The 27,677-nt window shown below is 36.1% G+C and overlaps 2 protein-coding genes across 3 annotated transcripts in view; both read right to left on the reverse strand.

Annotated features, from left to right (window-relative positions):
* The window catches only part of CAAP1 (caspase activity and apoptosis inhibitor 1), a 52,649-nt gene extending 39,245 nt beyond the window's left edge, over positions 1-13,404 (reverse strand). The window contains exons 1-4 of one of the 2 annotated variants that reach the window (XM_082656590.1): positions 13,012-13,404; positions 8,322-8,522; positions 7,400-7,484; positions 6,438-6,513 (exon numbers count right to left, since the gene is read on the reverse strand). In XM_082656590.1, coding sequence (XP_082512716.1) covers positions 6,438-6,513; positions 7,400-7,484; positions 8,322-8,522; positions 13,012-13,323 — 674 coding nt within the window. In that variant the 5' untranslated portion in view covers positions 13,324-13,404. Of the gene's footprint in view, positions 1-6,437; positions 6,514-7,399; positions 7,485-8,321; positions 8,523-12,957 lie in introns of both variants that reach the window. The other variant, XM_082656589.1, reaches the window with a different exon arrangement.
* A 7,257-nt stretch (positions 13,405-20,661) lies between these two features.
* Positions 20,662-27,677, reverse strand: part of PLAA (phospholipase A2 activating protein) — a 37,815-nt gene continuing 30,799 nt past the window's right edge. Inside the window, exons 12-14 of the mRNA XM_082655778.1 lie at positions 26,689-26,790; positions 24,992-25,156; positions 20,662-23,958 (exon numbers count right to left, since the gene is read on the reverse strand). Coding sequence (XP_082511904.1) covers positions 23,393-23,958; positions 24,992-25,156; positions 26,689-26,790 — 833 coding nt within the window. The 3' untranslated portion in view covers positions 20,662-23,392. The remainder of the gene's footprint in view (positions 23,959-24,991; positions 25,157-26,688; positions 26,791-27,677) is intronic.

Consider the following 27,677-nt stretch of genomic DNA (forward strand, 5'->3'; position numbering starts at 1 on the left):
TACATATCTGAATAGTTTTCTACTATATCTTTTTTACCTACAGCTTATATTAGAAATGACTGATGAATATTAGCAAAGGCCTTTTTAGCATCTACTTATCTGACCATGTAATTTTTCTCTTTTAATTTGATGAAATGACTTATGCTAATAGACTTTCTAATGAAGTCTCCTGTAAATTCCTAGAGTAAATCCTACTTGGTCAGTAGCATAATTACCCACTGATACACTGCTGGATTCGATATGCTAATATTGTACTTACAATTTTTACATCTATATTCACAAGTGAGAAGGCCTATAATCCCCTGAACACTTTTTTGGCACTATTTATGAAATCTGGGATATTAAAGCTATGCAGAAATCATAAAGTAAACTGAAGATCTTTTCATCTTTTTCTAGGGCTTGGACTAATTTAAATAACACAGGTGTAATCTGTTTGAAAATAGTAACAGATGGCATGCATTATTGAATGTTTTATTAGCTGTAAACACATTAAACACATTACATCATGCAAATAATAATTCAGTTGTGAATTCACCTTGTCTTTTTCAACAGATCTCTATTCACCTTTCTAATTTCTTCTTTGTTAATCTCTTCAAGTTTTCCACTTTTGGGAGAAGTTAATTTGGTTAATTTGTATTTTGATAGAATACCATACATTTGCTCGCTTCAAGTTTGTTTATACAATACTGCATGTGGATTCTCATTGGATTCTCATTATTCTTTTAAACTCATACATGCCTATGATTCTGTCTCCTCCTTTCTCACTAATCTCAATTTTAATTGCTCTCTACCTATTTCCTTAATCAGACCGAAGAAGAGTTTATCTTATTTTCTTGTCTTTACAAAAATCAAGTTAATAAATTTAAATTATCCTTTTGTTTTCTGTTTCTTAGTTTTAATGTTTACCTTTGTTGTTTCATTTTTCCAACTTTCTTTTGGTTTATTTTGTTATTTTTAAAATTCCTTTAAGATGTGAACTAAGTTCCTGGGCTAGTCATTAAGCTTTTCTCTCTCATATCTAAATCTTCTCTTTAAATTAAGCTTTGAAATACTAACAATCAAACAGAACACATGAATTCCAACTGGATCCTGGATCAGAATCAATCAATTAATTAATTAAAATAAATAAGTAAACTATAAATTTTTTTAGTAATTGGGGGAATTTTATATGGGCAATATATTAGATGATATTATTTGAATTACTGTTTATTTCTGAAAAGTGATGATGGCATTGTGGCTGTAAAACTCTCCTTATTTTTAGGAAGTGCACACTGAATTGTTTAAGCATGAAATGTTATGACATCTGTAACTTATTTTTTAATAGGTTATGAGCCGAACTGTTTCCCCACAAAGAATTCATATGTGAAACCCTAACCCCAGTGCCTAAGAATGTTGACTGTTTTGGAGATAGGGCCTTTATAAAGCTAATTAACTTAAAATAAGGCCATTATGGTAGGTGCTAATCCAATCTGACTAGTGTCCTTATAAGGGGAGATTAAGACACAGGGAGAGACACCAGCGGGACACACACAGAGAAAGACAACCAAGTGAAAAGGCAGCTAGAGGGTAGCCATCTGCAAGCCAAGGAGAGAGGCCTCAGAGAAAACAACCCTGCCTGTACCCTGATCTAGACTTTCAGCCTCCAGAACTGTGAGAAAATAAATTTCTGTTGTTTAAGCCAGGCAGTCTGTGGTATTCTGCTATGGCAGCTCTAGCAGCCTAATACAAATGGCTGTTGGGGAAAAAGGATAAATATAAGGAGAGAGCAAAAGCAAAAATGGCAAGATGTTAATGTTGCTGAATCTAGGTAGAGGGTATATGGATGTTCATTACATCATTCTTTCAACTTTTATATAAGTTTGAAGTTTTCCAAAATAAAAAGTTTGGGGAAAAAAATTTCACTGGGAAATATATACACACACACGTACATGTAAGTTTGTATTTGTTTGTTAAAGCTGCCATAACAAAATACCAAAGGCTGGCTGGCTTAAATGACAAAAATGTGTTTCTCACAGTTCCACAAGGTAGAAGTAAAAGATCAAGGTGTCTGCAGGTTTGGTTTCTTCTGAGGCTTGCAGATGGCTGCCTTCTGGCTGTGTCCTCACATGGCTCTTCTCTGTGTGTGCCCAGCCCTGGAGTCTTTCAGTGTACTCAAATTTTCTTTTCTTAAAAGGACACCAATCAGATTGGATTAACTTAATCACCTCTTTTTTAAAAAAAGATTTATTTATTATTTATTTGTTTATGATTATTTATTTAATATATAAATATATAATAAATTTATTTTTATTAATATATTAAATATTATGTATTATTTATTTGTTTATTTATTTTATTTTTATTTTTGGCTGCATCAGGTCTTAGTTGCAGCACTCGGGCTCTTCCTTGCAGTGCGTGGGCTTCTCTCTAGTTGTGTGTAGGTTTTCTCTTCTCTAGCTGCGGTGCACAGGCTCCAGGGCACATGGGCTCTGTAGTCTGAGGCACGTGGGCTCTAGTTGAGGCGTGCGAGCTCAGTAGTTGTGGTGCATGGGCTCAGCTGCCCCACGGCATGTGGAATCCTAGTTCCCTGACCAGGGATTGAACCCACATCCCCTGCATTGTAAGGTGGATTCTTTACCACTGAACCACCAGGGAAGTCCCATTTACCTCTTTAAAGACCTTATCTCCAAATGAGATTACATTCAGAGGTGGTAGGGGTTAGGGATTTCCACATATGAATTTTGAAGGGACATAATTCAGCCCATAACCAGGTGTTTTCTCGTTATCCTTGCCCTTACAGTATTAAGTCTTTAAATCAAAAATTTTAATTCTATCATTTCTTCAATACTTTTCTAGCTATTTGTTTCTCTTTCTATAATTTCTAGTATGTTCAGGATAGGTCTAAAATTGTCTTCCAGGTAGCCATGAGTTAAACATAAGGATTTATACTTTTTGTGTGTGGTTTTTATTATTCTGTGTTTATTTATTCAACTTGATTTCTTAGGAAAATGATGTAGCCCCCAGTCATAGCTAATTTCTTTATCAGTTTGTCTACTAAGTTTAGGAATTCAGAATTTATTTTTAGTTCCTAAAACTACATTTGTGGGGACTTCCCTGGTGGAACAGTGGTTAAGAGTCCACCTGACAATGCAGGGGACACAGGTTCGAGTCCTGGTCCGGGAAGATCCCACATGCCGCGGAACAACTAAGCCTGCATGCCACAACTATTGAGCCTGTGCTCTAGAGCCCACTAGCCACAACTACTGAGCCCACGTGACACAACTAATGAGCCTGTGCTCTAGAGCCCAAGCCACAACTACTGAGCCCACGTGCCACAACTAATGAAGCCCGCACACCTGGAGCCCATGCTCTGCAACAAGAGAAGCCACCAGCCCCCACTCGCTGCAACTAGAGAGAGCCTGTGTGCAGCAACAAAGACCCAACGCAGCCAAAGATAGAAAGATAAATAAATAAATTTATTAAAAAAAAACTACACTTGTGCTCTAATTGTACTTCTTTGAGAGTTTTCATTATTTTGTTAAAGTTTTCTTTCCTATAGTCTATTAATTCTGTGTTCCACAGAAGCTACCTATTCAACTTATTCAGCTTCATTTTCCTCTCTCAAATTATTGAATTCCTTTCATTGGTCTTTGCCTACTCGTAACTGTTCCCTCAGCATCTGGACAGCTCAGACTACTGTTATTTATTAGAGAGTAAAAAACCAGCAGGTAATAAAAAACATGGAAATTTTCAGCACCAAGGACCAAACATGTTAACTAACTTAGCCCTCTGTTGAAGCACTGGAACGAGGTTTTTATAAGTCTGCCCACCAGGTTCAGTTCTCTTCTATAGAGATTAACAGGACTGAATTGTCCCTTTAAGCACAAAGCACATAGCAAATGTCAGGAACATGCACTAAAGCCAGCATCTTCTCACATTAACTCCCTGTCCCACCTTCATTGTTTCACACTGCAGTATATCTCCCCATTCATAACTAAGATTATTAATAATAAAATAGTAAACAAATAATAACAAACAAGTCACATTAGCTCATTTAAACCCAACAATCCTATTGAAGCAAGGATTACCCACATTTTACAAATGTATAAAGTGATTTTAGGGAAGGTTGAGTGTCTTAAAGCCAGGTCCATTAACATGAATGCTTATATAATCTCTTCAGAACTAACATTCCTCCTACTTCCACGTTCATTTGTGTGACCTCAGGCACACAAATCTTTCTGGGCCTTATCTTTCCATTTGTAAAATGATGATGCTAATACCACCTACCTCACAAGGTTGCTGTACAAACCCAATGAGTGAATGAAGTCATATAAAGTGATTAGAACAGTGTCTGGCATACAACACTTACTGGCTCAGTAAGTGTTAGCTTTAATATTATTATTTATCTGGCATCTTTAGCTTATTTGGCATCTTCTAGCTTAGTATTATTATTTATTTGGCATCTTGTAGCTTTTTTTTTAAAAAAGCCTATATTCTCAAATAACTCAAAAGAATCCCAATGATCTGGCACTTATCAGATCCACAAGTGGCTACTATGACAGTTTTGGGTAATATTTGTGATTGCTTAACCTGCTCATTGCAGCATTTAAAAGCTAACATGATCTGTCTTACAGTAACACTGTAAAAGTGGGTTCTTTGCAATAGTCACTTTGAATCTAATCACCATTTTTTTCATTAGAAAAGTTCAGAAGTCAAATACTGTATTTTGTTGTAATTTTTTTTAAGAGAATTAAGTTTCTAATCTGATTGGCTATCCATCAAATGGCTTCTGACAGTAGAAAAGGTAGCATTAATGTTCAGGTGTGAACAATAATGGACTTAAACTTGACACCTCAAAAACTGGGAAAAATAAGCAGAGGCAAAGAGGCAAAACATTTGCCTTAAATAAAGGCAAACAAATGTAATCAAGCAGAAGTTGATGCTCTGTAAGAAACATCAAGAAGCAAGACAGTTAATTTAGATAATTTAAGAAACTAAGGACTTCCCTGCCTGCCAATGCACGGGACACGGGTTTGATCCCTGATCCAGGAAGATCCCACATGCTGCAGAGCAACTAAGCCCGTCATGCGCCACAACTACTGAGCCTGTGCTCTAGAGCCCGCGAGCCACAACTACTGAGCCCACGTGCCACATCTACTGAAGCCCGCGCGCCTAGAGCCCCTGCTCCACAACAACAGAAGCCACTGCAAAGAGAAGCCCACGCACCGCAACAAAGAGTAGCCCCTGCTCACTGCATCTAGAGAAAGCTTGTGCACAGCAACAAAGACCCAACGCAGTCAAAAATAAATGAATAAATAAATAAATAAAAATTAAAAAAAGAAACTAAAAAGTGACAAGCCTTGTAAATGGTTAAACTATCTGAACTAGATTAGCATACTACATAGACAATTTAAAGCTAAGTATTTTGAAGGAAAATCAATAGCAAGACTTCTTAGAAATGTGTACATTTTTCTACTCTGTGGGTAAGTATAAATCATCCTGTGACACTCCTAGGCAAGATGTATGTGATGACCAAAAATCTACTGATTATGAGGCAACCAAGATACAACGATTTCTTCAATGCTTCAGTATAAGTAGATTATTTGATGCCCTCTACAGTTATAACATGAAATTAAATTATCTTTTTGCAGTGATACTTACCCAATAGCATTGTATTAGAAATGAAAATATACTCAAGGTTTCAGGTTAAATCTGTGCTACTTATTTATGCTACTGCCTCTGGATACCTGTTTTTATTTGTGCTCCTGCCTATAGCCAAAGTCTGCAAACAGAGATACAAGTCAGTCTTTGGCAACTACCAAAAAAAAAATTGTTTTAGGCAAAAATCATCAATAGATGATAAAATCAGTGGGTGAAAGTTTGATGAGCCCATGGCAGAGCAGAATAATCTAGAAAAAGAAATTAGCATGTTGCTTCTTGATTAGTCAGCATCCCAAAACATCAGGTATTTTTCATCATCACAATAATCAAATTATATGTACCTATATAAAGTGAACCACCTTACTATCTCAGCTATGAAAAGAAGCTATTATCACCAAACATTAATAGGTATGTAGAAGATATTCAGCGAGATAAAGTCTTCTAAACTACTAACATAATGTTTGGTAGAGTAAGTATAATATTTAATAAATAGTGGGATCACTAGTGATACATATATTCAAATTCCAAATGAGAAATGTGATTCTGCTTGAGGTTGGCATTGTTGCAGTCCTATATCTGAGCAGTAGTTTAAGAAAATCATCTTAATCCTGAACGCAATTAACTTCATTCTCATATATACCAAAAGGACTAATCATTACAAGTAAAAAGATCAATCCAACATTGTTGAATCACTTTATATAAACATAACACAGAAAAACAATCACATTCTTGAGGTAAGAAATCACCAAAGGGATAACAAAGAAATTCTGAAATAAAAATGAAAGTTTTTAACTTACTGACTAACTAAATCAGATCCCATCTTAGAGCCATCATCTGCCTCTTCTTCCACATCAGAGTCCATACCACTGTCACCTTATGAATGACATAAAAAAAATTGAAAGCATGCTCATAAAATGTCAGAGTGATTTAATCATTATACAGAAAGTGTCATGTATAAAGTGATGATTAAATAACTTGAGAGTTGCTGAAAGATGACATTTTTAATTGCTTATATTTAAAATGCCTTATTAGGTATTTGTCATTGCCTTCCCTTGATCTATTTTATAAATGTATAAAATATATATAAGCAAGAAGGTGTGTACATATAATACTTACAAACTATACACACATGTATACATCTATCACCATTTTACATTTAAAAAAGATGTTATCTCTGGAAATTGAAATTCTCCATTTTTTTGTTCCTTCTCTTGTAATGCTAATGCTAATATCCTTGTAGAGTCCAAAAAGAAAAGCTTTAAAATCCAAAATTCTACAGGTAATATATACAAAGAAGAGTCTTAGTTCAGGCAGGCAGATAAATGTTGGCAATTCTTCTAACTCTGCATTTGGGTCTTATCAGAGCAGAAATGGTATTCAACAGATAATTAAAAGCAGTAAGACTATAAAGCAGAAAATTTTTAAATATTTTAAGAGAAGGCTTTGCCTTCTCAATAAGTAATTTTTTATAGTATTTTGGATAAACATTTTTTATTTCATTTTTTTACTGTGCACAAACTTAATGCTCTTACCTACACAACTGATTTGGAGAAACCATACATACATCAAAAAGTCCATTCCTGAGATGCTATTCTGATATGTAAACTACATTTCTGTACAAACAGAAGTAAAAATACTCAGTGATTACCCAATAATAAAATTAAAGGAGCAGTTAAAAAAAAAAAAGAATACCTCAGGATTTATGCTAAGTATAGTATTAACCACTAAGTTACCAGAAGGTAGAAATACGCATTCTTACCCTCAAGAATCTTCAAGATTTTTTTTTCAGACAGGAGCTCTAACTGTTCCTGGCACAGTTTTTTAATTTCTTCTATGGAACAGTTCTAAAGAAAATGACATTTAAAAAAATGCATTTATATAACAAAGCACCAATATAAACTACAAAACAGCAACCATTTAAAAAAAAAAAGTCTGTTAAGCAAAATCCTACAGTAAAACAAATTAAAAGCCACAGAAATTTTTTTCTGGGATGAAATGTGAAGACCTGCCAGTTAACATGTAAATATTATAATTTATGGAGTTCTGATTTGGATATATAAAGTCATGTTTATTATGAAAGAACTGAAGAATAAGTAGGTGCCCAGATATTCTTAATAGCAGCCTACTTATGTTAGGTAATACCTCTAAAGGCTTAAATATTCAAGTCCTAGCTCCATACATCTTAGATATATATGATGTTGGGCTTAACTTGTCCACGGCTTTTTTTCCACATCTGTAAAATTAGAATACCATGTATTTCCCTGAATAATTTTCAGAGATAAATATATGAAAACATTTATGAATTTAATGAAATATAGGCTATTACCAACTATCATTGCATACTGTTACACAGCAGTACACTACTTCTTAAAGCACCAGAAAGAATCAGTATACCTCTACCTTAGTTACTTAAACTGCCTGTATTTAATAGAATAATTTCCAGAAGGTCAAAAAATTCCTTATCTAAATATAGTAAAGTACCCTATTTCTTCCTGGCAAATTTTTAAATATACAAAGCCATTTATGGTTCTACAAAATCCCTTCTTTATATCTTTTCGAAGTAGCTCATATTAGTTGAAAACGTCCGATTATAATTTCCATTAAGTAAAATGACTGCTATTAAAAAAGTGTTTGTATATTCTGTATATGTGGATAGCCTGATAATGTATGTAATGAAGTACCTTTAACACATCAGGAAGCATCTTCTGTAACTTCTTCTCTCCTATGATACAGAAACACTGCTGAAGCATTTCTTTTTTGTCTGATATATAGAAACTAACTGGTTTTAATGCCACAGTCAGGTCTAATCCACCTTCTTCAAGGTCACTGTGCTCTGCCAAGAATAACTCTTTTTCCAGAGTTGGCAAAAGATATTTGGCTTCCTAAAATTAAAAGAGATAAAGAACCATTAAACAACAGAGATATGTCTATAATGTTATACATTTTCATTTCATAAAATCTTCATTAAACATTTCCAAATTCTTTTTTTGCACAAATTATTTATTTAAAACCATAGGAAAGATTATTTAGTTGCTCAGTATTCTTTGAAGTTACTCCCCACTCTGTAATTATCAATAAATTGAGAAAAAGTGAAGAGATAATATCCTAGGACACACAAATGAAAATATACTCAATACTGAATGATTTCCTACGATTTTATACTTGTGGAATACGATATTCCTCCAGTAGACAATTCACCCAAGAATTTTATGTATGCATTGTCATTCTTCTTAATTCATAAAAAGAAATGGGATAGCAGCAAAAATGTTATAAACCACAAATATTATATACTAAAGTATCGTTGCTTACCAGAAGCCATTGTCATTTTTTAAAATAAAGATTTCTTTTTTAAAAATATTTATTTATTTATTTATGGTGGCACTGGGTCTTAGTTGCAGCACACGGGCTCAGGCTCTCTAGTTGAGGCGCATGGGCTCAGTAGTTGCAGCGTGCAGGCTTAGTTGCCCCGAGGCGTGTGGGATCTTGGTTCCCTAACCAGGGATCGAACCCGTGTCCCCTGCATTGGAAAATGGATTCTCAGCCACTGGGCCACCAGGGAAGTCTCTATCATTTTAAAAACTGTTATATATCTAATGATATTCAAAGCAGGCAAGTAATTTAAGACATTTCTATCAATTTTACCTCCTATCTCCCAAATCTATCCAGTCTCTCCAAATCTACTGCCATAATCCTGATCCAAGGTACCATCCTCTTTTTGCCTAGATTACCTCAGTAGCACTTAACTTGACTCCCTACATCTAATCTGAGGTCTTGCCAATCTGTTTTGTATACTGACACCAAAATGGATTTTATAAAATGCACATATACTCATCCTCCCTATTTACTGATATAAGCTGTCAATGACTTCCCACTGTTCTTAGGGTAATATAGCCTATTAGGTCCTTCATGCTCATTGTGTTCCAAACACAACGACCTTGTCTGAACTACTCAAACATAAGGTGTTCTCCCTTCATTTCATACAGGCAGGGCTTTTGTACACACTGTTCTTCTGTCTAGGAGAGTCTTTCTTCCCCACTTCCCCATCACTCTATACTCCCAAGATCAACAAACTCAGGTATCAATTTAAAAGTCATTTCCTCAGGAAAATCCCTAACTGTATTATTCAAGTAGGTTTCCTTTTTATACTTTCTAACACAATTGTTTAAAATGCAGTTTAAAAACAGGCTAATATTAAAGAACACTATGATAATTACACTGAAAAAGCAAAGGTTAGCTCTTGTTCTAATGGCTCACAAAGCAATTCAGGTGTTAGCAAGGATGTAAAGGAACTGAACTCCCATACAGTGCTAGTAGGAATATAAAATAGTGCAGCTGGTTTGGAAAATGGTTTGTAGTTCCTTATAAAGTTGCCATATGATGCAGAAATTTCATTCCTGGATATATATCCAAAAGAAATGTAACCATAATGTCCGCACAGAAACTTGTACACAAATGCTCATAGCAGCATTATGCATAATAGCCAAAAGTTGGAAACAATCCAAATGTCTATATCAATTGACAAATTAAAAACTTAAATGTGGTATTAGCCACACAATGAAATATTATTCAGCTACAAAAAGAAATGAAGTACTGATATGTGTTAAAACATGGGCAGACTCTGAAAAACAAATATGCTAGGTGAGAGAAGCCAGACACAAAAGATCACACATGATTCTATTCATATAAAATGCCCAGAACAGGGAAATTTATAAGTCTATAGAGGGGACTTCCCTGGTGGCTCAGTGGTTAAGAATCCGCCTGCCAATGCAGGGGACACAGGTTCGAGCCCTGGTCTGGGAAGATCCCGCATGCCGCAGAGCAACTAAGCCCGTGTGCCACAACTACTGATCCTGCGCTCTAGAACCGCGCGCCACAACTACTGAAGCCGGCACGCCAAAGAGCCCGTGCTCCGCAACAAGAAGCCACCACAATGAGATGCCCACACATCGCAACAAAGAATAGCCCCGCTCGCCACAACTAGAGAAAGCCCGCACACAGCAACGAAGACCCAATGCAGCCAAAAGAAAAAAATCTATAGAGATAGAAAGTAGATTAGTGATTGCCTAGGCATAGAATGGGAGTATGGGTGTAGGGCTAGTAGGGATGACAGCTAAAAATTGCATATAGGGTTTCTTCTGGGGATGATGAAAATATTTTAAAATTGACTACAGTGATGGTTGCACCACTCTGTGAATATACTCAAAAACCAGTGAACTGTATACTTGAAATTAGTGAATTGTACAGTATGTGAATTATATCTCTATAAAGCTGTTAACAACAATAGGGAATGCAATACACAACAAATATTATGGCACTATTGGAATTTTGCGATGTTCTCTACATGCCTAATATATAATGACTTCTTTTTTTTTTTTTACAACTACAGTTACTTCTCATGAGAAGTACAGTTTAGTTCTGTATGCAAATGCTTATAGAATCCTTATTATTGGTCTCCCCATAATAATAAAGAGTACTAAAGACATGGAAACTATTTAAGATAAGAATGGTGATATCCAAAACTGAATCTAAAAGGGGTGGAAAAATGCATAGATCTATAACTATTGAAGAATTTGGGGAAAAATAGATGGCAGTTAAGAGAAAAAAAAACACCCCTAGAAAAATCCACCAGACCCCGACAGCTGTATGGTCCAACAGTCAAGTTCCGACATATCTTTGAGAAAAAGATATAAACTACTCTGGAACACACCAAAAAAAATGCAAAGCTTTCCCAATTCAATCCGTAAGGCTACCATAACCCTGATACCAAAACAAGACAGGTTAACTACAAAAATAAAAACAATAAGCTGATTTAACTTAAGAACATAGGTACAAAAGTAAAAATACTGAATTTCAGCCGAGTACAACAACCAAATCAACAAATCAAACAGTATTTATCCCAAGAATGCTGAGGACAATTCAATATAAGTTAACTTATCAATAAAATTACATAATCAGATTAAGAATGAAAACTACTGATCACCTCAACAGAATGCCCTAAAGACATCTGATAGAACTCTACAACCCTCAGAAAACCACGAATTAAAGAAAATGTCCTTAACTTGATCAAAGGTATCTTTCAGAACCTATGGCAAATACACTTACTGGTGTAAAATTAGAAATGTTTCCACTACAAAAAAAATGGAAAAAGAATGCCTACTATGAACGCTTGTGTTCAACACTATACTAAAAGCCTTAGATTAAAAACAAAGAAAAGGACTTCCCTGGTGGCGCAGTGGTTAAGAATCTGCCTGCCAATGCAGGGGACATGAGTTCAAGCCCTGGTCCGGGAAGATCCCACATCCCACATCCCACACGCCGCAGAGCAACTTAGCCCGTGCGCCACAACTACTGAGGCTGCGCTCTAGAGCCCGTGAGCCACAATTATTGAGCCCGCGTGCCACAACTACTGAAGCCCGTGCGCCTAGAGCCCGTGCTCCACAAGAGAAGCCACTGCAATGAGAGGTCCGCGCACCGCAATGAAGAGCAGCCCCCACTCACTGCAACTAGAGAAAGCCTGTGCGCAGCAACAAAGACCCAACGCAGTGAAAAATAAGTAAATAAAATTTTGAAAAGAACAAAAAATAAGAAATATCAGGGCTGAAAAAGAATAGATATATGTACATGTATAACTGAAGCACTTTGCTGTACACCTGAAACTAACACAACACTGTAAATCAACTATACTCCAATAAAAAATAAAAATTAAAAATATTATATAAAAAAAGAATTATCAGGGCTGACAAGAGTTAATAAAGAGGCTGCATATCAAACTATTAATGGGGAAGCACAGAGACTTCCATGATTTTCCCTTCATTTCTGTGTTGTATACATTTAAAGTATGTATTCATGCATTTGTTTTATAATGGAAGCAAACTTTTTTTAAAAAACGTTAATATCTTGCTAGGTCAATGGAGCATAAAGAACATGGCTTTTATAATCAGATATTGCATTCGAATGCAGGCGTTATTAACAAACTGTGACTGTGGGTAGACTTCCTTAAACTCTTTGAGCCTCAATTTTCTCATCTTGTAACGTGGAGGAAGAGAGAAATAAAGCGCAGCTCGCAAGGGCACTGAAGGGTAGTTTCTGACCCATACTTTTCAAGGAGACTGAGGAGACCACAGGAGTGGAAGAAGCCAAAAGCAGTATGAGTCAGACGATCGGTAAATCGGAAACTTTAAGTTCAAGACGTGCGAGTGTGGGGTTCAAGGGATCTTAGGAACGTGAACTTCAAACACGGGACCCCTTAGGATCGCAGCGCTAACGTAAGATACCTCCGGCTCCGCATCCCGCTGCCACATTCCGCTCCTAGCCCACCTTCTTCCGGAAACGCAGCCGCTTCGAGAAGAGGCGAGAAGAGCACGCACGCACCTGCTGCAAGGAGCCAGAGACGCTGGCAGATGAGTCAGTGCTCCTCCGCTTACGGCGCTCATTGCGCTCCACGCTGCCCCCACCCCAGCAGCTGCCGCAGCTCCCACCGCCAGTGACACTTCCACTCAAGCTGGTGTTCCCGCAGCAGGTGACGCTCCCGCAGCCGCTGGCGCTCCCGCAACCGCTGGTGCTTCCACTGCCGCCGCTGGCGACGGCGGGAACCGGGTCCGGCGCCGCGAGCGCCGCCGCCGCCGCCGCCTCCTGACCGCTTCGTTTGCGCCGCTTCTCCCGGGAAGACTTCTTCCCCGTCATGATCCCTCTGCTGCAACCATCCGGGGAAAGCCCGCCGCTTGTGGATCGACCGAAACCCTGCCGCAGCAGCTAGCAGCGGGCACGGGGCGTCGCAGCTTTGACGTCACTTCCGGCCGCATCGCTGACGTCAGGAGGCGTTTCTGGAGGCGGGGCCGGGGCCAATAGCGCTGCCTCCGCCAGACGAGGAGGTAGGCTTGAGTTTGCGGCAGGTGAGCAGCGCGGGTGGTTTTTTGTTGTTTGTTTTCATACCCCTACAAAGGGCCGAAGGCGGAGCATTACAACAACTCTTTGCCTTATTGATATTGTTTTTCAATCTTTGTCTATATACAGTACACAGTAAGGTAAAGGTATATTGTTTGATTCTCCAGTGTCATTTGTCTTTCAGTTTTTGGTTGACAATGACAACAATAAAGAAAATTTAAGGGAAATCTCATTATCATCATCACGTGTATAGATTTTTTTTTTTAATGTATTATAGGGAGTTGTACAAGAGTAGGTTCTTCTGCTTCTTTGTTTTTCCCCATTAACACTACTCACTGGGCATGATGCCTTTTCACTCTAAAGGCCCTTGACGCTTGTATTTATTCTTCCTCAATTTATTTAATATTCAAATACTGGCGCTTAGGTTGTTGACAGCTTGGCACATTGTCAGAAAAATGCCGCTATATATAACTTAAGAAAAAATTTACATTATTTTGTACTCAAAAAAAAAGAAATTGACCAAAGGATATAAGCATCTTATTTTTCTTCTATTTAATCGAGTTCTTTTGAAAAAGAAGGGTTGAACCAACTTAGAATGTCATGCATACACTGAAATCTTTGTAAGAATTTGTTCTAACACATGATAATAGTAGTTTTAACTTGGATTCTTGACTTACAGTGTTGAATACTTTTCCACTGATTGAAACACTGTTTCCTCATCATCAAGTAGTCCGGTATTGTTTAACCTTTTATCTACCAGAATAAGTATAGCGAACTGCTAAATGTAAATTAATTCTTTATGTTGGGGAAAGGGGAGCAGGAATAAAATACTCTTGGCATATTAGTGTTGCTACCTTTTCTCTCTTCATTCTTTCCTCATAAACTGCCGTTTCACACTAGTTCATGGTGTTTTGAAGGAGAGGAAAACAAGAAGAGTTTAGGAGTGGAGGTGACCAATAAGGAGATCCCAGACCATTTTTTAAAGGGATTTGAGGCAAGAAATGCAAAAGAAAAGGAGCAGTGTGTGAAGGCAGCAATGGAAAAGAATAGAAGAGAATTTAGGGAGTACTTCCGGAGATTATGTATTTCCTGCATAGAGTGCATGAGGGACAAGAAAAAGACGAGTGAGTTTTTGAAAATAGATTATGGGTCATAGTTTTATGAATGTTAGCTTTTGTGGGCTGCTGTGTGGGATTTTTGGATCTAAACACAAACCAGGTTTTAAAATCAGAGATCAAGAACACATAAAAAAATGTGTCACCTTTTGGCTTCGGTGGTCTCAGCTGAGGCCTTTAGCCACAGAAGGAAAAAGGTAAGGATAGGGCAACACTAGTTGGGTGGTAGTAATTTTCTAACTTTCATTGAGGTGACAGAAAGCACATTTGACCACATTTCCTACCTGTCTCAGTCACTCAGCAACAATTTAGTAAGTGCCTAAAACAAACCAGGTTGCAGGGGCAATCCCAGGTCTGGGAAAATAGCTGTCTCCACTCCCCATTCCACCCTTATATTTGCCTTCTAAAGTCAGTGCTGAGGCCAAGCCCACTGTGCCCTCAGGAGTTCCATATTGGCCTCATTAAGTCTCATGCCTGAAAGGAATGGGAATATTACAGTATATTCACAGACAGAATAAATACATAAAATCAATAACATGTAATTGTTGTGACCTTGTTATGAACTGAATTATGTTCCTCCAAAATTTATATGTAGAAACCCTAACTAACCCAATATAACTATATTTGGGGTAGGGAGTTTAAGGAGGTAATTAAGCTTAAATGAGTTCATGAGGACAGGGAAAGGGCTTTGACTCATGGTGTGAATATGACATCCAGGTTGTCATAGAGTCAGTGAGATGCCATTGTCTATTTAGGTTGAACCATATGAAATTGCCTTTTTTCTAAGTCAAAACTGGTTGAATGGTGACAGTTTCATATGGTTCAACCCAATATTATAGAGCTTAAGAGGCCCAGCACTAAATATTGTTATGAACTTAAAAGCTCTGCAAGCAGATGCAGGACTGCTTTTCTGCCCTGGAACAGATATATGGGAGGGTGGACAGAGATTGGGATTTATATGCCATTTTCATAACTACTCTTCAGTGAGTTAACCCAGTGAGCATTAATCACAGTGATTGGCTAGGGACAGGATGCATTAATGCTGGGGCCAATCAGTACTTCTCTGGAATTTTATAAAGAGACATTAGATGAGAATTTTGCTCTTTCATCTTAAATTATGAACTATAAGGAAGTTACCTCATAGCTGCTAGTTGTCGTGTTCCCTGTCCTGGGAAGGATGCTAAGAGAATGAGACCAACAAGAGACACTTGCTGAAACAAGATACAGAAAGTCCTAATGGTGTCATTTTTCATCAGTGAGCCAATAATTCTTTTTTTTTTTAAGCTGATTTGTTACTTTCTGTCACTTGCAGCCTAGAGTCCCAATTAATACAACTTACGACATGTAAGATGTTCCAGGAACAGCATTTTTTTCTGCTGCCCCATAGCTTTCCTAGAAATATACCCTCCGAGACTATTCAAAAACCCCACCTCCACTCACCTTAACTACATCTAAGATTTCACTTCAAGTATCACTTCTTATTGAAAACCCTTCCAAATCACTGGCGTTCTGAACCCTGCTAAGATTAGCCGCTTTTTCCTTTGTAACCTACTGTTCTCCCTACAGAGCAACCAAAACTCTCTACTGCAGGCACTTGCTAATATCTTCTTCAAAATACTGTTAGTTCTCATGAACAGAGCCTGTGTATTACATAGCTTTGTAGTCTCAACATATAATACAGTATCTGGCACATGCTAGAAACTCAATGCTTGTTAAACTCTGTACTGAGAAGTTGCAGATCCACACAGAGCTTCTTTCTATGTCGTCACTGTGGTAAATGGCATTAATGGCTCCAGGTCTTCACCTCTCTGTATTCGTGCCCTTTGCCATGTAATTTGATAATGTCCTTCTTCCACTGACTAGAGACATAATTCCTGCAAAGTGGAGTCAACCATATGACTTAATGAAGCCAAGGGGATATTAGCAGATGTGCAGCAAGCAGTCTCAATAAAAGCTTGTGCAGTTAAGATGGTCCACTCTTGTGCTTCCACCATCACCATAAAAATTATATACTCAGGCTAGCCCATTGGTCCCAGGAGAAAGAGGAGACAGATAGGGCTCAGCTGCCCCAGGTAAGCTATCCAGTCAAGTCCAGAGTAGAGCAGAGTCACAAATGAGCCTAGCCAGGATCAGCCAAACCCCAAACGAGTTAACTCCTGAGCTAAATAAATGCTATCGTTTTTGTTATTGTTTTCTGTGCAGTATTACTGTGGCTATAGTTAACTTATATGCATACTTTCTAGACTCCCCCTGCCCCCTCTTTCCTTGTATTTCTCTGCTAGTTATGAGAAGGACCTTCAACGCTGTTTGATATCAAATGAGTCACTGTTCAATGCTACAGCTGTACGATGGGTAGATGTGATTCTTATATTCTAACAGAAATGCCTTTATATTTCATGGTGAGGTTCTGTGGCATTATAAAGAAGTGTAAGGATATTTGTGTTTAGAGTTCCAACCAACTGCTTTTATTAAAAAATCATCAGGACACCACCACCCCCTACCACCTACATGGGCACTTTTTCCCCCGGTAGCAATAAAATCTAGTATTTTTCTTTTCCTTTTAAATATTCTTTGTACACAGCAGTCACTTTCATTGTTAAAGAAGATGTTAGACTTTGTTATCTTTGAAAGTAATGCTTGGTAAACACATATGTGGCAGGTATTTTGCTAGCCTTTTTTTTTTTTTTTTTTGGCTGCGTTGGGTCTTCATTGCTATGCGCGGGCTTTCTCTAGATGCGGCGAGCGGGGGCTGCTCTTCCTTGCGGTGCGCGGGCTTCTCATTGTTGTGGCTTCTCTTGTTGCAGAGCACCGGCTCTAGGTGCACAGGCTTCAGTAGTTGGGCTCAAGGGCTCTAGAGCGCAGGCTCAGTAGTTGTGACGCACGGGCTTAGTTGCTCCGCGGCATGTGGGATCTTCCCGGACCAGGGCTCGAACCTGTGTCCCCTGCATTGGCAGGTGGATTCTTAACCACTGCACCACCAGGGAAGCCCATATTTTGCTAGGCTTTTACACAAATATCTTATTCTTCTATTTTATGAAATCTCAATGTAGAGATATGTAAACTGGGACTGAGGTTAAGCAACTTGCCTTAACTCATTAGTAAGTGGTGGAAATATCACTGAACTATATGGCTTTTTAACTCCAAAGCCAGTACTCTTTTGCTATATTACACTGCATCTCTGGTTGCTCTTACTACTGAAATTTTAAATGATGTAGACGTAAGCAAACATTTCTTGAATTTATTAGTTCCTTTGAGGACACAAGAATGAAAGAAATGTGGTTTGAGGACTTGTTTCAGGCCACTTTTTTCTGCTCTATGTATCAACCTTACATGCCACTACCAACCATCATAGTTGCTATTATGATAAAGTGAAGTGGCTACTACAAATCGAGATTTTTCTCCATATGGATGTCCAGTTTTGCCAACATCATTTTTTAAATATAATTTTGTTTTGTTACTACTGACTTGTCAAAAAAATTTACTTGACCTCTTTCAGTTTCTTCACCTGTAAGATTACTAGCAGTACTTGCCCCATGGAAATAATGGTAAACATAGGAAATAGCATAATGTACTTGCTTAATGCATGCTATTTAGTTTACTTAAATTCATCTGTTCTTTGCAATGCTGCTCAACTGGTTGGTTTTAAATACAGTTGCAAACCATTGAGTAAACATTGCTATATCATATGCCTTAAATGTAGAGTGATGTTATCTCTATCACATCATATCTAATGAAAATATCATTGCCACTTGGACATTATACTTTTGTGATTTATTATAAAGTGTCCAGGAAACCCAGGGTCAAGTTTTAAGTCCCAGGAATTCATCTTAGGCCTAGCATCAATATCAGCTTACCTACTTTACAGAAGTATGTTGGTCAACTTTCTCCTCTAAAACTTCCATTACCCACCTTATTCTGAAGGCTGTTTTCCTCCATGACAGGCACGAGTGGTTTACTTTTGCCCTCAAAGTCAAGATCCTGCCTTTCTTAGTATCCCTGGAAAACAAGCATCCTAATTTCAAATATTAAACAAATAAAACCTGATAACCACTTTAGGAAGCAGACAGGTGGAAAAATATTTAAGAACAAGAAAACTTCAAAAAAATGTTCCCCCATCTTTGTTGAGATGGTAACTAGAATGCCAATTATACCATTTTTATTCTCCTAACCTCCTTTAGTTAAGGGAAGGAAAACATCACTAAGGAAGCTCAGATATGATGCAATCAAGTAAAAAAAAAAAAATCAAACAAAAAACAAGTACTAATCACCTGTGAATATTCTGGCCACAATAGTCTAATTTCAATCTAACCAAGCCTTTGGATTTAGCTTTCTGTTTATAGGAAATAGGTGTGGCAGGCAAATTCTAAGAGGGCCACCAAAGATCCCTCTCCCTGGTATTCATAACCTTGTGTAATCCACTTTGAGTAATTTACTTCCAAGCAATAGAGTATCTTGATGTTGATGGGATGTCATGTTTGTGATTAAATTATAAAGATTCTTGTTGGTCCTGCTAGCAGACTGTCTCTTCCTGGCTTTGATGAAGCAACTGGCCATGTCAGGGAGGCCCACCAGGCAAAACTGATGGCAGCCTTGGCCAACAGCCAGCTAGGAACTGAGGTCCTTAACTCAGCAATCAAAAAGAACTGAACACTAACTACATAAGTGAGCTTAAAAAAAATGCATCCTTCCCCAGTCCAGCCTTCAGATGAGACCCCAGCCTTGGTGGGCACCTTGATTGCAGCCTCATGTGAAACAAAGAAGCAGAGGAAGCAGCTAAGTTGTGGCAGGATTCCTCACTCACAGAAAATTTGAGATAATAAATGTGTGTTATTTTAAGTCACTAAGTATTGAGGTAATTTATTAAGCAACAGTAGATAATACAGTAGGGTTATAAGAATGTTTGTTACAAATACAAAACGGGAGTAGTTAACACTCTGGATTGGCCAACACACTTCAAAGTCAATGATAAAAAAAAAAGAGATGGAGGAACTGTTGTAGATTAAGAGACCAAACAGCCATATAACCAAATAACTAAATTCAATACATAAACCTTGATTTTTTAGATTAGAGCCTTTAGAACAAAAGTTATAAAAAACATTCTTAGGACAATGAGGAAATTTGAATATACACTGGATATTAGATGTTATGAAATTACTAATTCTTTTAGTATGTGGTTATTAATAAGAATATTCTTTAAAATGTTTTTTCTTAAAAGATGCATAATGAATTATTTAGTTGATAAGTGTGTTATTTGTAACTTATTTTAAAATAATTTCAAATGGAAGTATTAATAATAAAGCAAATATGGCAAAATGTTAACAACTGCAGAACCCAGTTGGCAAGTCCATGGGTGTTCATTGTATGTATGAACATTTTCATTAAAAAATTGAAAGGAAACACATGGAAAAATGTTAAATGAGCCTTCAAAATTGTATTTATAATGACAACTACACTGTGCTACAGACTGAATGTGCCTCCTCAAAATATGTTGAAACCTAATCTCCTACGTAATGGTATTTGGAGGTGGAGCCTTTGGGAGGTGATTAGATCATGAGAGTGGAGCCCTCAGGATTGAGGGGTCCCCAGAGAGCTCCCCCCTCCCTTCTGCCATGCAAGGACACAGGAAGACAGCATCTAAGGGCCAGAAAGTGGGCCCTTACCAAACACCAAATATGCCAGCACCTTTATCTTGGACGTTCCAGTCTCTGGAACTGTGAGAAGTAAATGTTTGTTGTTTAAGCCACCAAATCTATGGTATTTTTGTTGTAGCAGCCGAAACAGACTGAGATACTGTGTATAATTTTCTACAGAAGAATGCACTAGAATTTAGAGTAATTATAAATTATTTTTTCTAATGATTGAATAACATTCCCTATTCTCAGGTGGGTAATTTATATCTCAAGACCTCTAGGAAGGATGATACATCACTAATGATCCTCTATACATTTTATTATTTTTTCACAAAATAACCATAATATACAGTGATAACTGCTAAGGAAGCCATAACCCAGTCTTATCCCCAGAATTATCTTTGTGAAGGTTTTTAGCTATGCTTCTTCCATTATTTTAAGAAGATTATGAGGTAGATAAAAAAAATTTGTCACATTGTTATTTAGTTATAAATTCAGCTAGTCATGAAAAATAATCATAACATGCTCATTTTATTTATTTATTTATTTACTGGCCACACCGTGTGGCATGGGGGATCTTAGTTCTCTAACCAGGGATCGAACCCTGCCCCCCTGCAGTGGAAGCGTGGAATCCTAACCACTGGACAGCCAGGGAATTCCCTAAAATGCTCATTTTTAAAAATGTAATGCCAGAGGGGGACTACAATAGTTAATGAATTAGAGACAATGATAACTTAGCTCTTTTGCAGGCAACTGTTTCTAATGCAATATGAAGGACATTAACTCCAAGACTTTTACCACTGGAGGTGATTTGGCAACATTTATCAAAGTTTAAAAATGTGCATTAACTTGACCCACCAATTCCAAGTATAAAATGTATCCGAAGGAATTAGTAAGAAACTTGTGAGATTTGCCATAGCATTGCTTGATAGCTGAAACAGGAAACAATGTCAGATAATAGGAAATGGGCACATCGATATAACATATTTATTAAGGTGGAAATATGTGTACTATATGTCAAGTTTAAAAATCAGGTTATTGAACAATGTGTATCATACAATCCTTTTTTTAAAAATAAAACATGTTTACATACCAATTGATATGGCACAATATGTCAAGAATGATTCTCTCTGGGTAGTGGAATTATAGGCAATTTTTATTTAATGTGTGTGTGTTTTATTCAATGAATGTGCATTTTTCTATTCAGAAAAAAATAATAAGGGAATGGAAAAAAGTAACTTAAGTAACTTTAAGTAACTTAAAAAAATCTTTAAAACAATTAGATCACCACTTATCACTTATCTTTCAAGTGGGATTTTTTTTCCTTTTTGCTAAACTGTATTTTGTAATTTTTCTTCAATAAACATAACAGTATAATAAAAGTGGTTATAAAAACACTTGCACACTAATGGGAAGCAAACAGTGTTTACCATTTGCCACCCCTTACATTCTGAAGAGTAAACTCCTATTCTTAACGAAGACTTTACATCCTACCATTATTCAAAGGTACCTAGTATTTCAAAATATTGCAAATAAATTGCACTTACAATTGCATGCTAAACATGACATGTTAAAAAGAAAGCACTGTATTGTAAGCACTGAACCAGGCTGACCCAGTTACACTCTTAATGCAGTCATTTAACTTTGACTTAACCCCCTAAATCCCAATTCAACAAAAAGCAAAGCACAGGTAACTAATGGAACCAGCAAACAATATTTAACGTCTGGGTACACACCAGAAAATTGCAATTTAATACTTAGCAAAATACATATCCCCTCAATTTACATTTTACCCATTCTCTTTTGATATTCCAAAAGTTTTTCCTTGGACTAATCTAGACAATCAAACCATTCCTCTCTTATTGGGGAGGAACTGTTCTTCTTAGACTGCAATTTGGCATTAAGCCAGGAAATTCATGGTTCTAAATATCATAAATGTTGGGAATGATGCTCACTATTTCAGATTAAGAATAGTTACACTTCTCTTAAGAAATTAAGGTTCTCTTAGACACAACAAATTATATAATTAATGGGTTGGTTCCTTCTTGGTGTTAGTTGCTAGGATGTTCATAGACAAATTTGTGACCCCTCCCTCTCTAGGAAGTATGGCATGGTTTGTACTTTTCCTTTTTTCCATCATGATTCATCCCACTATCTTTACTTCTGAAAATAGAGATAACATCACTCTACATTTAACAGGATTTGGGAATTAAATATCCAAGTGTTTAGCACTATACCGGGACCATGTTAGAGGCTCAAAAATACTAATTTCCCATGACAGTCTCTGGACTTGCAAATAACAGTTTGATGTATTCTTGCTCGCTCAATTGCCTGATAATATTCAACACATTCCAAATTCCCTTTGATATAATGGAAATGACCAAAAATAGACAATCAGATATCGAAATTGGAATGAATAATGAAGTTACCTCAAATAGTGAAGGGGAAAAGAAACTGGATCATAAGCCTGTAGTCAATTTGGGGCTTCATCTGTCTGAACTGATACACATAACACAGCTTAGTAATTTGCTTTTACTTCAACTGAAAATAAGCCATCAAACAAACTTTCTATTTACAGAGGACTTAAATGAAGAAATTATTTTATATCTTTTCAATATATGGAATAATTTATAACAAACTTAATTTTAAAAATTCTAAAGTAGTTGTCCTAAAACAAAACCTTGAAATCAATCAGTGCTGTTGAAAGAATCCAGCAATGAAAATGAGTAGAGCAGAAATTAAATAAAAGACAACCACCAACAAGTAACAGTCTGGGGTATATAAGTAGTAAAGCAGATTACATAAATAAAAGCCCTTGTCTTCTCCTAGTTGGCTAAGGTAAGGGAACTACACCACTGTAGTTGTGTTGCTGTTGGTCATAGCTCATTCTTAATTTATATCTGAACTATTAAAAAACCTATCCCCATTACCCAGGAAAATTTCACAGTTCACCAGTGCAAAAATTTTATTTCTCCTTTGTTTCCCCTCCCCCGCCCCCACTTTACAAGATCTGAAATTTTACTTAATCCACAGCATTCTTTTCATCATCTGTAATCAGACATGTGAAATGTGAGGAAAAAAAAAAAACTTATCAATTTAAAATCTCAGTCCCCAAGCCCACTGTTACAGTAAATTCAGGATAAGTCTACAGCATTCACTTACTTTAGCTGGTTCTGATACCGAGGCATACTTTTTTATTTGAGAATCAACGCCTAAAGATTTGGCTAATTGTACAGCGTTTGAATCATCACTGATAAGTGTCCCAAGAGCCACAAGAAGTCTAAAAGTGGCTTCCAGGTCTTGTACAACTTCCAAGACTGTGCTAATTACTGACAAGCACTGAGCTTTCCCTTCAATGTTATGGTCTTTATGAAAACAAACAGAATAGTTCAGGGTTAATGTAGCCAGAGCAATGTGAATGTTCTTATTGCTCCCTGATTTCAGTTCTATTGCATGGGACAGTAGTGATTCTCTCTGGGACATCATGAGCTTTTGTCCTGCCTGGCCAACAAAACAATTGCAAAAAGTCCTGAGAGCAAGCAGCTGGTTTGCTGGCTTTCCTTTAGGGTTCAGAAGACTGATGAGATGGCTGCTGAACCAAGCTCCTTCTTTTTCATTGCAGAAGTTCTCATTCACACTGGGATGTTTAATTGATAACCGAAGAATGTCAAGTGCAGGAAAGACAATATCTATTGAAAAGAAAAATTCATTAATGTTAAAAAAAATTTTAAACATTAAAAATCATACGCCTGCTTTACAAAATGTGTATACTTCTGAAACATGTGTTAACTGATTTTTCATATTTATAGAAACTGTATTTATTGCTACAAGATCACATTACTTTAAAAATATGGTAACTCTCCTGGGTTATTAAAATAGCTTGACATACAGTGAGTATTCAATAAACCTTTGTGCAAAGAATAGGATTGGGACCTTGCTTTTAAAAAATTCTAAAACAAGACCAAAGAATTGAGGGAAAGTTCTTTATAGGAGAATTCCAGTTCACAAATGCCAATAGGATGCTTATTATACACATTGGTAGAAGGATTTATATTTAAGGGACTGGGTAGACACCATGTAAATGAATGCGCTAAACAATCTTAACGTCATTAAAAGTGAGGAAAGCAGAAATTATGGGCCCTGTGATATAAAGGTAGTATGCAACATTATTTATAAAGGATATTCACCTGAAAAAACTACTGAACCAGAATCTAATTATGTCTAGCAAGAAAAACACAGATAGAGGAACACATTAAGTGATCAGCCAAATTCAAAATATAGGACATTTTGCAGGAAAAATGATTTTTTTCTCCAATAAATCAATTACATGAAAAAATAACGGGGAAGAGGACACTTTTAGAATAAAAAAGAGTTAATTAACTAAATAAAAGAAAACATACTTATAGCAAATGTTTGTAGCCTATGTTTAACAGGTCAGATAGAGTTTCGTGGATGGCTTGCAGGGAACCCACAAATGCTCTGAAAGAGTATACAAAATGGTCCATGTATGGGATCATTACATGACCTTCAGATTCTCTTAAGGTATGTGACCAAAGCAAGACTATGAGTTACAGTGGTATAGTGAATCCTTTTTGTGAAGTTTTTCCCAATGCGAATTTCAACTAACATGTCAACTTTTATTTAATCCAGAAACACCAGTAGTATGAAATTAAAAGATATAATTTCTGCTTTCTAGTTACATTTTAAAGAGTGTTTCTGTACCTTCAGGCCAGTTAACAGCTTTCCATAAAATCTGAAGTTGTTGGGCTGTGGGTTTTTCTGAAGAATTATTACATATTAGAGACAGTATCTTTTCAAGAAGTACCAAGTCATCCTCAGTTAACTTCTTCTCTTCCGATGCAGTTCCATTAAGTTCCTTCAGTTTACCTAGAACCCAAATCCAAACCTTCAATTTTCTCTAACTGTAAGTAGGCAGATATATCACATAAATGCCAACATTTTCAATAAAAGTACTCTACCACACACCATGGGGAGGTAAGACTTTTCACAGCAATTATCAAAGACCATAAAACAAGAATAAGGCCTGGGAGTAATTTTAAGCTGAGTATAGTATAGAAAAAGAAAGATTACTGTTATGATTTTTATTTTACCTGTTGTCTTCTAAGATCTTCTAAAGCTTTTTGCTTTGAATAAGTTTTTAAGTATACCATATTTGTTATCATTTTGAATGCTTTTCAAAGTAATATTATGTCATATATAAGTCAATCCCCTACTTTCTCAGAGAGAAAATTTATAACATCTTTTAGCCAACTTATGGCAACTTCTATGACTACCAATGAAATAGTCAAAAAGCTAAATGTGTATTTATATTTAATTTATTGACTTAGTTTCATCTGTACATTTGACATCATATTTAAAAAAAAAACATTTAATTTGCTTCCCATAATATTGACATTTCATGAAACTATTTCTTTCAAACTCTTCACATGCATCTTCAATATCAGCATCTTTGTCATCATTAATGTTACTTTGAGTCATCTAACACTATTTCCTCAAAAATTTTCATCTCAAAGAATAAAAAAGGCCAAATTTCCATCACAAAAGGTTTAAGAAGATACAATGTCCAAATTTACAAATTTTTATCTATCATAACTGGAAACTTGGATCTATTTCATTATTCTTTGGCATTAAAAATTGCTTAACACTAACAGAATATTAAAACAGTTTATTAAGGGAATACAAAAAGAGATCTTTTATATTTGTACAAGAGTTTAAAAATGTCAAGTTGTCTAAAAGTGTGTATACACTTCTTTATTGTTCAAAAATAAAGCAATTAAGAAAAGACCTATGAATGATTTTTATAAAGACAGTATGAAGGATGATGAGAAACAAAACAAACCTCCCCAAAACAATAACACCCCTGTCATATATTCAGGTATGTATGTTATCTTATCTCAATAGACTCCCACCATAATCTTTGAGGAAAACAGAGCTAGTAATACTCTCAGTCAAAAATAAACAAACAAAAAACAAAACCTAGTCATTTTGTTTTGAGGAAAACATTAACAGAAAAAGCAATGAAAGCCAACTGAGCAGTTTCATTTTTACAGACAAGATCTTTGTTTTTTAAATGCTTTACTCATTCGTTTTCATTATTTTTTTTCTGAAATCAGTTAAGAGCTTAGGGAATGTGACTGATATTTTTCCCCTTTAATTTTTTTTCTCATTAAAGTCATCAAAAAGCATTTACTTATATTTGTGTAAGGTTTCTTATAAAGTATTAATGTCCATTATCAGATCGTGTATTTTTAGTTGACTCAGTTGTGTAATACCAAAATACAAGTCTCTATCATGTAAGCACCTGGTTCCCAGCACATGCTTAGGACAGAAACAGCCTTGAGAGTAACTCAAGGAGTCTGTGGATATGTGAGAAAACTATTTAATTAAAATACACTTACCTAATATTTGTGTAGGGTTTGCTTGATCAAAAGTGACAGCCTCTTTTTTAGGAAAATAAATATTCACTGTCTTAGATGCAGCTGATTGGTAGGCACTGTTCCCTATTTACAGAATAGAAGAAAGTGAAAATCGTTCAGAGTGGTCAAGAGCAAGATTTTTCTAACTGATTTTTGTTTTCAAAATTACTGAGATACATAACTATTCAGTGCATGCAATAAAATAACAACCAACTTCAGAAAAAAAGAAAATAAATCCGTAAGATTTTATATACTGTATATATTTGTTAATATAATAAATTTTAGTTTTTGGAATGGGAGCTTCATTGTAAAACAAAGCCTTTCCATTTCATATTTTCTACTTCTCTCATATTTTTAAGATTCAATCTAAATTGAAAGTTTTTAAAAGATCAAAGAACACAAAACAATTATGAAACTTTCCATTTCCTTCTTCTCCAGGCATACTAATCTCTCTTTTCTCATTCCAAATCATGTAGTAGGCATTGTCATTTTCTCCAATCATTTTCTACATCATTTTTATAAATCCCTCCCAAGTTGTAAGCTCCTGAAGGGCATATGTATTTACTTCTTAAGTCCCCATTATAGTAACACTAACTCAGTATCTGATGATGAACAAAAAACTGCCACAAGATGAAAATTCAACAATACTCAGTGTATAAGCTACTTCAACTAAAGCATAATTTAAATCTCATTTATGTCTTTCATTTCAAATCTTAATTTATACAACATTTTTGTTCTGACGTAAAATGAAGGTATTTTGCAAAAATATGAATAAAACATTTTAATCTTCTGAGTATATTAGGAATAGAAAGGGGGAAGGTAGATAAATGAAGAATGAGGTAAGTGCACAAAATTAATTCTAATTGCTTACAAAGCATAAAATATTTATTGACATGATCAAAGACACTGCCTGTACTCCTGGTTGTTAGAGTCTAGTTGTGGTAAGGAGACTGCAAATCAAATTATCATCC

The sequence above is a fragment of the Grampus griseus genome (genome assembly GCF_964374135.1).
Source record: "Grampus griseus genome assembly, chromosome: 6".
In the NCBI taxonomy this organism is placed as follows: Eukaryota; Metazoa; Chordata; class Mammalia; order Artiodactyla; family Delphinidae; genus Grampus; species Grampus griseus.